At 53.0% G+C, this 16,712-nt stretch overlaps 1 protein-coding gene across 7 annotated transcripts in view; it reads left to right on the top strand.

The window, feature by feature from the left end:
* PTPRN2 (protein tyrosine phosphatase receptor type N2) overlaps window positions 1–16,712 on the top strand; it is an 801,801-nt gene that overhangs the window by 519,930 nt on the left and 265,159 nt on the right. For all 7 annotated transcript variants that reach the window (XM_023250823.2, XM_023250821.2, XM_045053088.1 and 4 more), the window contains one exon: window positions 16,043–16,107. In XM_023250823.2, the coding sequence (XP_023106591.2) occupies window positions 16,043–16,107 (65 nt within the window). The remainder of the gene's footprint in view (window positions 1–16,042; window positions 16,108–16,712) is intronic.

Below are 16,712 nucleotides of genomic sequence, written 5' to 3'. Positions count from 1 at the left end.
ACATAGGACCACCTCAGAATAGCGGGGACCGCGTGGCAACCCCAGCTGCCCTCCATCTGACCTGGACATGCGTGGGGGGGAGGGCGTGTGCCCCTCAGGGCGCTGACCACAGGCAGCCCGCACCGCAGCGTGCTTTCCACAGGCAAACCCCTGCGTGGTCTGGGAAATCTCAAGCGAGGAATCTCTTTTAAAGTGATCGCGAGTTGGCAGGGCCTGCGGATTCCCAGAGAGGGAAGTGAGAAGGATCCCCATAGTTAAGATCCCAAGAAGTAGGGGTCCACGATAAAGTAGGGGTCAGGACGTGCCAGGGAGTGAGATACCGCCAGCAAAGTGACCCGAAAGAATGAACAAAATTAAGCTCCAGACAGCGTGAGCGGCAGACCCAGAACATAAACTCCCGCCTGTCAGTCTGCGAAAGAAACACCAGAGGGAGATAAAATGAGTCCCACAAATAGCCAAGAAGCGTTTCTCAAACAATAGAATTTTTTTAAAACGAAAGACAGAAATTCCGAACTCAGGAGGCGAGTTGAGTAACAGGTTACATGTAATTGAGGAGGGAACCAGAACTCACAGACAGAACTGAGAAATTATCGAGAATGTAGCCGAGAGAGAGAACTCAATGGAAAACACAGGAAGACAAATGCACGTTTACCGGGAATTCCCAGAGGGGACAGTGGGCGGAGCCCGTATTTGACAGTGGGATGGGTAAGGACCTCCCGCTGGAAGATGCCGGTCCTCAGACTCAAGAAGTCTGTTGGAGCGGGAAGCATTCGGCCCCAGACTCGTACGGTGAGGCCACGGAACAGCCACCAGCGTGTGACCGGGGACAGGGGAGTAAGGTCTCCGTTTTCGGGGGGGGAAGAGTTGTCAGCCTGCAGTCGCACTGGCAGAGGCCATCTCAACAAGGACAGGTTAAAAAAGAAAGAAAGAGAAGAGGAAGGGAAAGAAGAAGGGTTGAATAAAGACGCTTTCAAAAAAATGAAAATTTGCCACCAACAGATCTTCATTTAAGTTAATTCTACCAGATTTACTCCAGACAAAAGAGAGTGATCCCATAAGGAAGACCTGAGATACAGAGAACAACCAGCAAAGAAAACAGTAAAGAAGGGAGTACATGTAAACAAAATAAACTGTAAAATCATAGTGTCCCGTGAGGCTGAAAACCAGACAGATCAAAACAGCAAACACAAAACGACAGTATTTTCACGGAGATGAGCATGATTGAGTGAAAGTGTTCCAAGGTCTTTGTAATTTTAGGGAAAAAGCCCAGAGCTTTATTAATTAATGAGAATTTGTGCCTGTGGATTTTAAAGTCTCTGGGAACCATGAAGAGTTAGAAATTGACTATGTAACTTTCAGGCATAAAGACAACACAGGTTGTGGGTGGAACCAGAGGGTATTATGCTGAGCGAAGTAAGTCAGAGAAAGACAAATGTCCTATGACTTCACCATCATATGACTTCACAAATATCATATGACTTCACTTTGGGCTTTAAGATCCAAAACAGATGAACATAAGGGAAGGGAAGCAAAAATAATATGAAAAGAGGGAGGGAGACAAACCCTAAGAGACTCTTAAATACAGAGGGCACACAGGGGTGCTGGAGGGGAGTGGGTGGGGGGATGGGCTAAATGCACGATGGGCACTAAGGAGGGCATTTGTTGAGATGAGCACTGGGTGTTGTTGCATGTAAGTGATGAATCACTAAATTCTATTCCTGAAACCTGTATGACACTATATGTTAATTGACTTGGATGTAAATTTAAAAAAAAAGACAACATAGGATGCTAGAAATAACTTCAAATATATCAGAAATCACAATAATGTAAGTTCCAATTAAAAACAGAGATTCATAGACTGGAAAACAAATAAATAAGTTTGTGAAAGGCAAAAGCAAATACTGACCAAAGAATATTGCTCTACTGTACTGAACACAAATAAAGCATATCTTAAGAAAAAAACCTTCAGAGAAAAAAAGGATCGCTATATAATGATGGGATATTTAAATCTCAAATCCGTGTCCTGATAACATAGTCTGAATATATATGAACAAAATTTGATAGAACCACGAGGAGACATCGCCAAGTTCACCCTCACAGTGCGAGGTTTTGTATGCCTCCCGCGGTAACTGGAAAATCAAGCAAAAAGTCAGAAGGGCACGGGAGGTCTCAGCCGCTCAGGTGTCGAGCACGATCCAGGAGCAGGGAGATGGCACACATCACGTGCAGGTCACGTGTGTTCTCTTTGGGCAGCACATCTATGAGAACTGGTATCTCACAAACCACACTCTTAGCAATGATATTGCCTCACAGAAATGAGTAAAAGAATCTCACTCATGAGTTTGGAAAGTTTTAATTTTTTCTGGAAAGCAATGGGTCAAAGAAAAAATCAAAACAGAAGCATAAAAAATGTAAGCCAACAATAATGGAAATGTTGGACTCTATTTCGGTACGTGAAAGAGTTTGCCCTGAGTAGGAAGTTGAGAGAACGTTATTACATTGACTGTTTATATTAGAAAAGAAACAACATAAAACTAATTAAGTTTTAAAGTTAAGAATTTGGAAAAACACAACAGAATAAACTCAAGTGAAGTAGAAGGAAGGAAATAAATACAAAAGCAGAAATAAAAGACCAAACAAAGAGGAAAGCAAAGTACGAGTTTCTCCTTTGAAAAAATGGATAGAATTGAAACATCTCTGGTGTAAATGATCAGGACAAAAGAGAAAAGACAGAAATAACATTGGGAATTGAGGGTGGCGTGAACAAGGGGTGCTGTATTTAGAAATTTAGATACTGTGACCAAAATAAAGAACTAGCAAGCCGTAACAGTCCTACGAGTGAGGAGGAAATTGAATTAGTAGTTAAAAGTCTTCCCACAAAGAAAATCCCAGCCCCACATTTGTGTGAGATCTTGTTTCACACACCCAAAGAAACCTGGTGTTACACTAAGCACCCCACTGCTCTGCTCCTGAGCTGAGTCCCCCCGGTCCCAAAACTCAATAAAGATAGTACAGGGAAGAGAAATGAGTAGTGTCCCTCAAAAACATAGATGCGCAAACTAAACCAAATACAAAAGATTAAATCTGGCAATTTATTTAAAAAATACACGATTGGGATGCCTGGGTGGCTCAGTCGGTCAAGCGTCCGACTTCGGCTCAGGTCATGATCTCGTGGTTCACGGGTTGGAGCTCCGCGTCGGTCTCCGTGCTGACGGCTCGGAGCCTGGAGCCTGCTTCGGGTTCTGTGTCTACCTCTGTCTCTGCCCCTCCCCCGTTCATGCTCTGCCTCTCTCTCTCTCTCTCTCTCCCAAAAATAAATAAGCATTAAGAAAGCTGGTGGCCAGGGGCTCCTGGGGGGCTCAGTCAGTTGAGCATCCAACTTGGGCTCAGGTCATGATCTCACAGCTCATGGGTTTGAGCCCCACGTCGGGCTATGTGCTGACAGCTCAGAACCTAGAGCCTGCTTCCGATTCTGTGTCTACCTCTCTCTCTGCCCCTCTGCCACTCATGCTCGCTCTCTCTCTCTCTCTCTCTCTCTTTCTGTCAAAAATAAATAAACATTGACCATTAAAAAAAATTTTAAATACATCACGAACAATTTAAGTTCTAACATTAGAAAGATAGGTAATGTAATTGACCACATTAATAGATTAAAGAAGAAAAATCACTGTTTTCCTAATAGATTTTGATAAAAAATTTAACATTCATTCATAATGAAAATGCTTTAAAATAGGACAGGTTTGTTAACTTGATTAAAAGCAACCTACAGAAATATCTTCCTTCATAGTGAAACACTGAATATATTCCCTTTAGCAGTGGAAATACGCTAAGGATGTGTGCTGTCACTGCGTTTAGTAAGTATCCTGTAGGAGGGTCCTGCCATCGTGCAGGAAGAAGAAATAGAAGTTATCGGAAAGGAAGAAAAACCCATAACTATTTACAGGCGGATCTCATTATTTATTCAAAAACACAAAGGAAAATCCAGATAAATTACTACCGTGAGGCACTGAGATGGGCCCCCGTATGTGGGATCATGGGCAAAAGCTAATTGCATTTCTGTACTTAGAAAAAAGTGAAAAGTACAGTTTCAAAAAATGATCATCATTTACCGTTAAAAACAGAAGATACCAGGAGTATTTATTTAAATGTCTAAGACTTTCATGGAGAAAATTATAAAACCGTATTAGAAGCTGTGAAAGATGACCCACATGGGCGGTGGGGTTTACAACATCACACGCTGAGAATGACGATGTTAAGTCTCCCAAACCTTCAGATTCAATAACATTTTAACAAAAATCCCAGCAGGTGTTTAAAAATTTGTTTCATATTTATTTGGAGAGTTGACCAGCTCAGTGTAAGTGCCAAGAGCCAGAGCCGCAGGCACCCAGGCAGAAGAAAACAGGGTCAGGCTCGGCCTTCCCGTGAAGGGGCGTGACCCTGAAGGGCCGGGGGCGGAGGCAGGACCCGGGGCCGACGCAGGACCCGGGACGGAGGAGGCCCAGCTTGCTGAGGAACTGACAGAAGCTGGGAGAGCTAGCAGATCAGAGAGAAGGATGGCCTTTTCCGTAAACGATCCGGGAATCCTGGGCATCCAATTAGGGGCAAAAACCTTTCCTCATACACAATCAGTTCTTGGATCTAAGACTCACATGCGAAGCTTGTGAAAGCTTTTAAAAGAAAATATAAAATGATATCTTTATGATCTTGGGATAGAGGAGAATTTTTAAACAAGATGCCCAAAGTGCAAATCTTAATGAAAATGATACATCGGAGCGTATTAAAATTAGGAAATTTCTAAAGCCAAACCACAACCTGAGCTAAGCTCTGAGTAACCCACACAGCTGACAAAGTATTCGTGTGCAGAATGTTTGTAGAACAACAAAGCAATAAGAAAAAGACAAGTAACCCAACAGAGAAATGAGCAAGAGGTACGAACAAGAATTTCACACCCGAGGCAAGTAACCCAACAGAGAAATGAGCAAGAGGTACGAACAAGAATTTCACACCCAAGGAAGCACAAGTGTGAGTAAGGCACAGGAAGACACCGACCGGGGCCCAGAAGAATGCACCTGGATAGCACCGTGAGACACAACGTTGCACCCACCAGACTGGCAACGGTGTTAAGTCTGGAAGCCGATGGGAGCAACAGAAACTCTTACAAGCTGACTGCCGGGGCGGGCGTGCGAATTCACGCAACCACTGTGGGACAGGCATGTTGCAGCGGTTCCACCGGAGAAAAGTCTGTCCACGGGCCGGAGACACAGTCAAGGATGCGCCCGGCGGCCCCAGGTGGGAGGTGGCGGGAGGGCGGGTGGAACGCCGGGGCTGCCCATTGGGTTGGATGTCCGAACGGATGCACGTGATGTAGCCGCGTGGCAGCGAGGACGCACGGACCACGAGCACATGGCAGAGAGGACACACGGACCACAGCGGCAAGGACACACGGACCACGGCCGCACGGCAGCGAGGACACACGGACCAAGGCCACGCAGCAGCGAGGATGCACGTACCACGGTGCCTCACAGAACCACAGAAGCTCACGGCCTCAGACACATGTTAGCAACAGAGACAAGTCCGAGAGAACACACGCGTCATCATCCCACCGTGCTACCCTCAACCCCAGCAAAACTAAGCAACCTACACGTGTGGCAAAGTCTACAGGAAAGGAAAGGATCCACCCAAATCCAGGGAACTCATGTCTGACGGGGAGGAGGGGTGTGACCATGCAGCGTTGGCGGGATCGTAAAGGTTCCATGTCTTTTTCGGGGCATAGGTATCCCGGGCGTTTGCTGTCACTATTCTTCATACACAACATGTGCTTTATAAATGTTCATTGGTGTCTAATATTTAATTAAATATAAATATAAAACGTTGATATTTTTGAATTACAAATTAACAAAAAATATTTCTAACCTTCAAGGGAAAGTCGTCGGGAGGAAGCTGGGGACATATCTGCAGGATCCCGTGACGTGTTTAGTAAAACGATACATACTGCGCGTACATAAAAAATGCGTTTATTTTATCGACCAAAAGAACCCCGCTGTTTCCCTCGCCAGCAGAGTGAGGCTCTGGTTGTGTGTGTGGAAACGAGCATTGGGGGGCGCCTGGGTGGCTCAGTGGGTTAAGCGTCCCACTTCAGCTCAGGTCATGATCTCACAGCTTGTGAGTTCAAGCCCCACGTTGGGCTCTGTGCTGGCAGTTCGGAGCCTGAAACCTGCTTCAGATTCTGTGTCTCCCCCTCTCTCTGCCCCTACCCCTCTCACGCTCTGTCTCTGTCTCTGTCTCTCTCTCTCAAAGATAAATAAATGTCAAAAAAAATTAAAAAAAAGAAACGAGCATTGGCGGGTTGCTTCAGCCATCTTTTCCAACTGCACGCGGGTGCGTGGAAAGACTGGCCGGCGAGCAGACTCCTCGTGGGGGGTGGCCCTGCGAGCAGGTCTGTGCAGGGCACGCCCACGCGGCCCTGCGGTCGGGCACCAGCCTCGGGCACAGGGATGGGGGCTCCTCCTGCCGTCACTCTTGTTGTCCCAGAATGGGCGAGTCTCCATTCCTTGCGTCCAGTGCCTCCGGAGACCAGAGCGGACAGAGGACCCATTTCCTTGCAGGACAAAGCTGACGAGACCTCCATTTCCAGGCTGGGGAAAGAACAGAGAGCGCCCACCCCCCTTCTGTTTTCCCTCTTAGAATTAGGCTTTAAATGGCTTCTCTGGTAGTAAATAATTGTCGGGAAAGCAGTCGTGTTCCGGGGTCATTTTAATTCTTCCCGACAGCTAACAGAATTAAATGTCCAAATATCGTGGCGACATGTGACTTTCGGCAGTTGCTTTTTGACTTGAGATGACTCCCATCAAAACATTTCCTTGTGTTCGCGTTGTTACGGCACATTACCGAGACGTGCCCTGCCGCCGGTGGCTCACCAAGGCCAGCACAAGAGCCTGCTGCCCACGGCTGTCCAGGAGGCTCTCTTCCTGCGCCAACAATCAGTTCCGTGTGGCCGCGAGGGAGACAGGAGACCCGATGCTCCAGCAGGTGCATGAGAACGCATGTGCTTTCAGACGCAGTCTTGAACCGGCGCTCAGGGAGCAGCAGGTCCCGTCAGAAGAGCGTCGTGACAACAAGGCATCCTCAGGCGTCTCTTTGGGCCACACTTTGGTTTGAAACCTAGCATGGGGAGGGTGAGATGGACCGCCGGCAGCAGCCACAGTAGCAGTGATAAGTGCTCGTGGTCACGGTGCCCCCTCCCGCTGGGGGCTGAACTCATTTCCTTATTCCATGAAGCGAAAGTCGCCACTGATGCCCTCCCGTGTGCCTGGCACTGTCCTGGGCTCCGGGGCAATCCTACCACGCGGACCGAATCCTGCTGGGTTTGTTGGGTTTGCACCCTAGTGGGGTGGGGGGGAGCAGAAAGCAGAGACAGGGGGGCAGTCCAGGCAATGGTGCTGTTTTCTACTGGGCAGCAATAAACTGACACGTGAGGGAGGGGAGCCCTGTGGATACTGGGCCCCGGGAACAGACAGCATGTGCAAAGGCCCTGAGGCAGGAGCGTACCTCCGGGGGGTGTTCAAAGAGGGAAGGAGCCACAGATGACTGGGGTCAGCTGGCGAAAGCCTTGCACCTGTGGCAGGGACCCCGTGCAGATGGGACCCCCCAGGAGGGCTCTGCAGGGAGGAATTTTGGAATGACCTGCGTCCTCACAGGACCGTGAGTCTGCCGTGCTGGCCGTCAGCCCGCCTCTAACGCTGGAGGGGCCCGCGGCGTAGTGCGAACAGCAACCCCACGCCAGTTTCTAAGATTTAAGGGTCTACATCACGTTAACAAGCTGTTAAAAAAAATTGATCATGAGGGGCGCCTGAGTGGCTCAGTAGGTTAAGAGTCCATCACTCGATTTCAGCTCAGGTCATGAGCTCATGGGTTCAAGCCCCACGTCAGGCTCTGTGCTGACACTGTGGAGCCCACGTGGCATTCTCTCTTTCCGTCTCTCTCTGCTGCTCCCCTGCCTGTGAGTGCTCTCTCTCTCTCCCTTTGTCTCACTCAAGATAAGTAAATAAACATTAAAAAATGTTGGGGGCACCTGGATGGCTCAGTTGGTTAGGCCTGTGACTTCGGCTCAGGTCATGATCTCACGGTCCATGAGTTCAAGCCCCGTGTTGGGCTCTGTGCTGATGGCTCGGAGCCTGGAGCCCGCTTCGGATTCTGTGTCTCCCTCTCTCTCTGCCCCTCCCCTGCTTGTGTTCTGTCTCTCTCAAAAAATAAACATTAAATTTTTTAAAATTTTATCTTCATACTTTGAAATATATACTCATAATGAAAAATTTTGTTTAAATACGCATAGAGCTATAGTTTTTATTTCTGAAAATCAGGCAAATAATAAGACAGCTGGACTGAATCATTGTCATGTATGTTTGGCTGTTTTCTTGATGGACTAGCAGAGTTTAGTGAGTAATAACTTAAAGAATATAATTCCTAATTGTTGCATACTTGTGTCTTCCCCTTATTTCAGAAAATCACTAATTATGTTGTTTACCAAGATTTTCATAAAATCTGTGCATTTAGATAGGAATGATCCAAGTATAATTGCACACACAGAGTATAAAAGGTAAAGGTGTTTTCATCAAAAATATAAAATACGTATCAAACTGAAAATTAAAATGATGTCTATATCCTCAAAAAGGTTATTTTTCTTTAAGAATACTCAAAATGGTCTATTACGGTTAGAAGACAAAATATAATAATAGATAACAAAGCTTTAAATCAAGTGTTCAAATGAAGATGAATTTTTAATTCTGTGTTTTGCAAATTTGATCCGCTTGTAGTCCTTGTTATAAAAACAAAGCCTGTGGGTTTCTGGCTTCCGTGGGCACCTGGTCGCCGGTGGAAAGAGGCAGCACGTGGTTCCTGCGTGCTCGTCTAGACTGGCTGACACAGGGGGTCGGGAACAGGGCTCGCTCGGCATCGCGGCGTGTGCAACTGCTGAGGTCCGGCGCTCATCCACGCAAAGTCCAGAACCACAAACGCGGTACAGGAGCGTGTGGATGCTCCGCGTGGCGGGGAGATGAAGCTTCTTCGGCAGGAATCTTGCTTTCTGGCTCGGAGAGGATTGACAAGCCACTCTGTGTCTGGGCAGCAGTGGCGTGTCACCTTCAGAGGACAGAGGCCGCGGGCGCGGGCTGCGAGCCGGGCCCCTGGGCCAGGGGTCCCACATATCTCTGCCCCTCGTGGGGGGTTTGCAGGGCACATGGCCGCCCGGCCCCGGGGCCGTCTGCGGGGAGGGGAGAGACAGGGCCGGCCCAGGACTCTGGGCCCGTGCCACAGGGGGACCCACGGGTGAGGGGTGCAGTGCCACCAGCCCAGCGCCTCCCTCGCCCCAGGGCATCTTGTTTGCAAAGGACCAAGACCCCCTTCTCGAGGACGGGGCTTGCCGCAGAGCGGATGGGAGAGGCCAGCACGTTCTCTAGGCGCGATGGGCCCAGCCTCCAGCCAACCGCTCAGATCAGAGCAGCACAAAACTCTGAAGGAGCCACGGCCAGATGATAAGCCCAAAGAATTCTTTGTAGTACCAGCATCGGGACACCGCCTGCTGGCAGGGCCCCGTGACGCCCACAGGAAGTGGGCAGCCGTGGGGCCTGGGCTTGGCGTCCCTGTTGGCGCCCCTTCCACACCCCGCAGGCCTTGCACCTGTGTCTGCACCCCTCTCCACTGTCCATGGTTGGGACGTCTGCCCCCCATCACCCCAAGGCCCCCTGGCCCTTTGCTCCCACAGTGACCGTGACGAGCTTGCACGTGGCTGCTCCTTCCCTGGGTGACAGCGGCCGCCTCACCACCTGTCAGCTTTCTTGGGCTCCAGGCGCTCCAGTGATCCCACTTTGTCACAAAGCCACAGCTCTGTCTGCGTGAGCGTCTAGGTCTCTGCAGGGTTGGGTGGGTGCCTGTCCGCCCGCAAGAGGGTCCCAGCATCAGGAGCCGGAGACGCAGGCCAGGGGGATGAGCGGCTCCCCGCCCCTCCCCCTGCCGGCCCCTCCCCGTGGTCTGACGTGGTCCCCAGCCCATCCGGTGTGGCCATCAGTCCCATGTACCTTCAGGGGGGCCACAAGGCACTAGAGCACATTAAAGGCTCTGAGGAGGCTAACGGGTGTGTTTCCGTGTGTTCGGCTTTATTTAGCTCTGCGTTTCCCACACTTGTGTGAACAGAGACCCTATTTTGCCCGATACCTGTTACCATCCAGGAGAACACAGTTTGGGGCAGCTGTGACTCCCCAGACAGGCATTTCAGCCGATACCCTGAGGTGGGAGAGGAGTCATGTCCACGGGCGTCATCCTCCGACTCTGGCCTCCTAGGAAAGGCTTGTGTGGAAAAAGAAGGAACTGAAATTAAGCAGGAACATTTCCTTTTTTTTGTTTAAATTCCAGTAATGATCCCCTGCCCTGAGAAGACTGGGCTGCAATGTTGGTTCTAGGATGGGGTCTGGGGGTGCTCAGCTGGTCCCTCGCCCCAGGGCGGGGTCTGGGGGTGCTCAGCTCATCCCCCTGCCCTGTAACACTTCTTCACCCCACCAAGGAAAGGAGGACGTGGGCGGGGCTGGCGGAGCTCCTGGGTGGTGCCCTGGCAGGTGCAGCTTCCTCTCAGGCCTGCCCCTCCCCTCCCCAGCACTGGCTGCAGCCCGGCAGGGTCCAAGCAGGGAGACGTCCCCAAGGAAAGTGTGTGGCATCCCACCCCCAGGCGAAGGCGGAGCCAGCAGGTCCACTGTGAGGTCCCCCGGTGAGCCAGAAGCTCCACTCCCTTTCACAGATGCCCCTGTGGGTGTCAGAGTGGAGGAGGTTTTCCATGGAAACGTGCGCAGGTGCAGCTCTGTGCCCCCCGGCAGTGGGCTGTGCCCGCAGGGGCCACGGGCCACCCTGAAGAGGGCCAGCTTCCACCACCCGCCTCTCCCGCCCCTGCTCCCTGCTCCCTCTCCGTGTTCCCTCTAACGGAGCACAGCCGTTAAATTGTCCCGTCCCGGTTTAGCTCTCAGAAGAGACTTCTGCCCGCCCTTCAGTTCAAGTGGCGGGGCCGAGGACGCATCCGCGCTGTGCTGTCACTGCGTGCCTAATTACAGGGACGCTGCACCAGTTGTCCAGTGCGGGGAATTTTTCTGATAAATTAAAACACTAATTAAATAGGCTATTGCAGAATTTTGAGAACATTGTAGGGTTCCGCTTCTCCAGGTAATTTGCATATCCTTCATCTGGTGAATTTAATTTTAAAGGACTTCCTTTTTGTCTCCCTTGAAGATAAAAATGGGCTTTATGCATTGTTCTCGGCTTTATTAAAACAGCTTCTCGCAGGGTTTCCACCCCCTGGCCCTGTCGTCCAGCTCGGACCCACCGGGTCAGAGTCCACGCGAGGCCACAAAAATAGCGTGGAACTGACATCTGATGGAACGCTAGTAGGTTTGTCTTTTCTTAAAATCCTTTAGCCAGAGACCAAACAAAACGGCTGTGTTGCCGTGGCGTGCCTAGAAAGTGGTCCTTCGCTTAGACAGCGATGCAGGGAGCGGTGTGGGCACAGGCCAGACGCTTGAGGGGGCGGCGCCGTGCGCGTGGGGTCCAGGGTGAGGCAGAGGGTGTTCGTGTCTCTGTTGCACCCGGCAGAAGGGATTTCTGGAAGGAGGTCCCCTGGCTGGGGGCACCCTCGGAGCGAATTCCCCGAAACGGCAAACGTGTGGGGCCGCGCGGAGGAGGATGTCCGAGTGGCCTGGGCATCACGGAACGTGCCGGAGATGGCTGGGATGGCTTCCGTTCCAGGGCCACTTGTGCTGAAAAGAACAGGAGAGCTGTCTGTAGGACAAAGAGCAGGTGCCGGCCGGCGGCCACGTTGTGTGGAAGGGGTGGCTGCGTGGCTCTCAGAGCGAGTGGGGCTCAGAGCAGGGGGTTCACGGACACAGTGATGCTGATGGGGAAGCTGGGCCTTAACCCAGGTCACCCAGCAGGCAGCCCGGAGGGACACTCAGGTGCATTCAGACGCTGAAGCAGAGAAGCATCGATGAACACATCTATAACCTCGGAGACCACAGGTTGTTGGCATCTTAGAGCAATGAGCAAACAGACGTTGTCCTCAAGCTTGAGGGCAAAACCGAGGCTGGGTGAGGCAGAGGACCGTGCGCAGGACCACAGCCGGTCTTCCTGCGTGCCCGCGGCTTGCCGTTGGAAACTCCCTGCGCGGTGAGGCCAGGAGTGGCCCACAAAGGGTGGCTGGCACGGGATGGCGGTCCCTTGGCGACCGTTGGTATTTGCTGAGCACAGAGGACAGAGAATCTGGACAGCGGGGATTCTGGGAGTGGAAGCCCGCCGCTCCTGGGGCCCAGAGCCTGGTGCGCATGTGCCCGAGCACGCCTGAGACTCCTGAGGGTCTCATGACAGGTCCTTCCCCGCAGCCACCCCATCGGCCTGGGGTTTCCTGGCCACTCGCGGGACGCAGAGTCTGGGCGGGTCAGCCCGGGGGTGTCGCTGGACAGAATTATCGACAGGCCTGGAGCTGGGGGCCGGCTCGTGCCCCCAGATGCATATGTGGAGCCCCCACCCCCAGGCTGACTGTATTTACGGACACGGGGATAGTAAGGGTCAGACGAGGTCATGAGGAGGGGGCCCTAATCCGGCGGGATTGGGGTCCACGTGAGAAGAGGAAGGGAGAGCCCCTCCACCACATGTGGGCACCTTGGGGGGTGGCGGCCTGCAGCGGGGAAGAGGGTCCTCCCCAGACACGCAGCCCGCCACCCGCTCCGCGTGGGGTGCGTGGCCCCCAGCGCTGTGGGAAGTCGATGTCCGTCCTTAAGCCGTGGGGCCGCCGTATTCCTGACAAGCCCACACCGCCCGAGACGGCCCTGCCCGTGGCTCCGGGCCACACACCGTGCTCCCTCGGCTTCCCCATTTCTGAGGAGGAGACCACGTGATGCAAATCCCAGGTGGTTTAGGACTAACTGAGGTTACGGACTGCTCCTTGGTGCCTGGCAGGGCATCTTGCTGCTGTTGTGATTTGGGGCTTGATGATGTGGATTTTGGCTTCCGTCTCACTTTGATCCGTTCAGGAGCCTGAACCAGGCCCTGTGCCCGGTACTCCCGGGCTCGGGCTGCGTGTCTCAGCGGCCGATTGGTTGGAGCTGAGTGACCTCCTCTGTAAAAGGCCAGGACGGCTTTGGGAGGCTCTGGGCCGGTGGAGCCTCACGAGCGCCGCCCGGGCCCTGAGAAGCGGACGCACGGTCCCGGCAGCCTCCGGGGCATCACGGGGACCCGGGGCACACGTGGGCGCCGCATTGCGCCAGCTCTCAGAGGCCATCATTTTGTCTTGCGTGCCACTAAAATAGCGGAGACCAGCGATTAAACCATATTGTGATGCCCCCTGGTCCCCAGATCACTTTGTGTTTATCGACGACCTGTGTCAGAACCAGCAGCCGCATCGACCTGCGCGCGCAGCCGTGGGTCGGGCTGTGACGGCACCGCTTTCCCCCACACAGCCTGTGCTTCTCCATCGGTGTTGGTGACGCAGCGTTTCCCAAAGAGCCTACCAAGCAGCCAGTGCCCCTTCCAGAACTTTCTGGAGTTGGTCAGAAGGTGTCAGTGGCAAGTGGTCTGGTAGAACTGGGGAACGCAGACCCTTCCTCAGAAGGCCTGTGACGGATGGCATGCGGGCGGCAGCCGGTCCACGGGCCACGCGTGCACACGGTCAGACGGGTCAGACGTGGGGGAGTCCAGGAAACAGGACACATCAGGCTGTAAACGGGGCAAGAGTTCCTGGAAGCTGGGGTGGGGGCGGGCTGCCGTGCTCCCTGGGGCTCCTTTCCTCGTTTTCGGGGATATTGGGAGCCAGACATTCAACGCAGCTGAAGGACGTTCTACCCACTCACATTTAAAGCCGTTGAAAACAAAAGACTTTTGCTGGATCTACAATAGGGGTCCGTTACTATGACCTATGGGCCAAATCTAACCTGTCACCTGTTTTTGTACGGCCTGTGAGCTAAGAATAATTTCTGAATTTTAAATTAGTGCAATATCAAAATAATAGTATTTCGTGACACATGAAAATCATATGAAATTCAAGCTGTGAAGTCCATGAAGTTTTATTAGAACAGTCAAAAAAACCCAAAGGACTTGGTACCCACTCAGCCCTGCATGGTTCAGTCACCGCATTTTACTGTCGTCTGCTCACTGGAGGTCATTTGTGTCGCCGTTTCCGGGCAGTGGGAAGGCTGGATAACCGAGTGTCCTGGGGGTGTGGTGAGCCCACGCCGCGTGGCTCTGAGAACTGTGGGGACCCCGGCAGGAGTCGCTGCCGGGAAGGCCTCCCAGCACCCGGGGCTTGGGCTGCTTGGAGGCCGATCCTGCTTCCCTCGAGCTGAGGCCAGCGTGCATTTCCGGTGCAGGAAAGGGCCTGGGGCCTAGGGGACTGGTCGGCGAGCCTGCGGAAGGGTCCTAACTTTGCCCTGCGAACAGGAGGATGGCCAGCGTGCGGCCCTCTGCTTGGTGGGGGGAGATCACCTGCCGCCGGCTTTGTGGAGGAGGTTTTGTTGGGACACGACCAGGACGTCCGCTTGGGTAGGATCCCTGTGCCTTCACGCAGACCCCTGGCCTGCCCCGCCCGGCACACCTACCACCCCGCCTTCTCTAGGAGGTTTGCTGACCCTCGGACTGGGTTGTCCGCGTTATTATTGTCAGACCGGCTTTTTCATCCCTGACCCTGAAATATCGGGTACTCCTCTGTAGCAGTAAGTGCAGTCCCTTTAAAATACCCTTTTCATGCGCTTTCTCCTTCTCAGCCTATTTAAGAGCTCACTATTATTCCCCCCAAAAGTAGCTTGACATTCAGTAAAGTGTTTCCTTTGTTCGCAGAAGAACATTAAGATCGATTGCTTTGTACTCTGGCTCTTCAAGACTGTTCCCCTCCGTTCGGGGTTTACATTGGGACACCCCCTCCCCCTGCCCTCTCTCTGGCCCCGCACCCGCCGAAGGGTCTGAAAGCGTTTGCCTCTCCAGCCCAGATGGGGTTGTGTCTGCCTCGTTCTCTCGGCGCGGGGATAATTACCTGCGTGTAAAAAATAATGTTCATTTGTTCACGGGGAAAAACTTGGTACAAGACGACGAGAGGCCCCGAGGTGGGCAGACAGGCTACAGCGGGCTCCCGTTTGTAACCCTCTACGAGATATAATCCCATTACCCGAGATTAACGTGGGTGCAGGACAGTAAAAGTTGGAAGTAACCGCTATTTTCTTGCTCTCGTTCGGCATTAACCACAATTGCAAGACATTCTTCATTCTTAGGGTCTGCAATAAAATTGTGTTTTTCCTGGTATTCATTTCCAAAATGACATGGGCTTTACCCGAAAGGACACTGCTGCAGATTTGTAAGCCAAGGTCAATTGCTTCGTGACACGACTTCTTCCCGACAAAGTGGGGGCAGGTGGGTTTGTGGTGCGGGCGTTAGGATTGCCGGGTTCTCATTTACATCTGCTAATTGTTCCAGAGCTCACTTCCCTTGGTCTCATATGGAGGGTCATCGTCCTCTGCCGGTCCCCCTCGTTCTAAGTCAGGGGCAAACTAGGGCACGGATGAGGGACGGGGCGGCCCCCGGCACCGCTGGAGTCAGTGCCCGCGCTCGGGCTCGCCTCCCAGTGAGTCTTCTTCGTGAGCTCGGACCCTGGTCAAGGGGCTAGGGTTAGGGTGTTTCCCGATGATTGCTCAGTGAATGGCCATCAGACAGTTCTAAAATGAGACTTCACAGCACGCGGAGAATGTCTGCATTCGACGCCTCGTGCAGTGTTTGCAACAGCCGTGTGAGCTCCCTGTGATGACGCTCGCCCTGTGCGTCTGCTCCCGGGGTGGGGGGGGGGGGGACCGAAGGGGCCTCGTGCCCAGCAGGACCAGCTCCAGGCTCGTTCACAGCTGGGCTGTTGAATTCGTCCGTCTGCACACAGTGACTTCGTGAAATGCTTTTCAATAGAGGAAAACGCTCAGACTGTCTTGAGAACGATGAGCTCTGTAAGCTGACCCCTGTGCTTCTTAATTTTTCCTAACAGTTGACAACAAGGACAAACTGGAAAAAGCATCTGGACTGGAGATTCTTCGGGCGGGAAGCGGGTCGGTGAGTACAGGAGGGGCTGCCCTCTGAGACGCGCCTGTTGGGGTGCCGCTCCCGTCCGTGTGGGGACCCGGGGGAGGCCGGAGTTGTTACCTCCCGCTGCTTGAAGACGCTGGTCCACGGAGCCTGGCGAATGTGGCGCTGTGTTCGGTGGCATTTGAAGTTGTGATTCGGTGTCCCCCTGAGAACGCAGCCACGGGGTCGGAAAACACTGAGTCTTCAGAAAACACGGACTTCCTTCCTCAGAGGTTTTGTGGTGGCTAAGTTTGTGGACGTGCCCCAGCCAGAGGCATTTCTTGTACCCTCCGGGGACTCGGTGGGGGGGGGGGGGGGTGGCAGCCCGTGCCGTGTTACGTGGAGACACGCGTTGGGCCGGGACACCACGCACGCGGGAGCGCCTCCGCGCTGTGACTGGGTGGCCGTGCTGGCTTCAGGAAGAGGTGCTCGGCCAAACACTCCCGCGGCAGCCACAGCTGATGGCGCCCACCTCTGGGCCCCCTGGCTGGCGCCCGCTTCCCCGTCTCGGGGCAGCTTCGTGAGTCGCACGCGGGACGACGTGGTTCCTCGCCGGGGTGGCAGCCTGCCACTCGTGAGGCAGCGTGGACCCA

This window comes from Felis catus, chromosome A2 (genome assembly GCF_018350175.1).
Source record: "Felis catus isolate Fca126 chromosome A2, F.catus_Fca126_mat1.0, whole genome shotgun sequence".
NCBI lineage: Eukaryota > Metazoa > Chordata > Mammalia > Carnivora > Felidae > Felis > Felis catus.
This window is presented reverse-complemented; position numbering and strand designations above follow the sequence as displayed.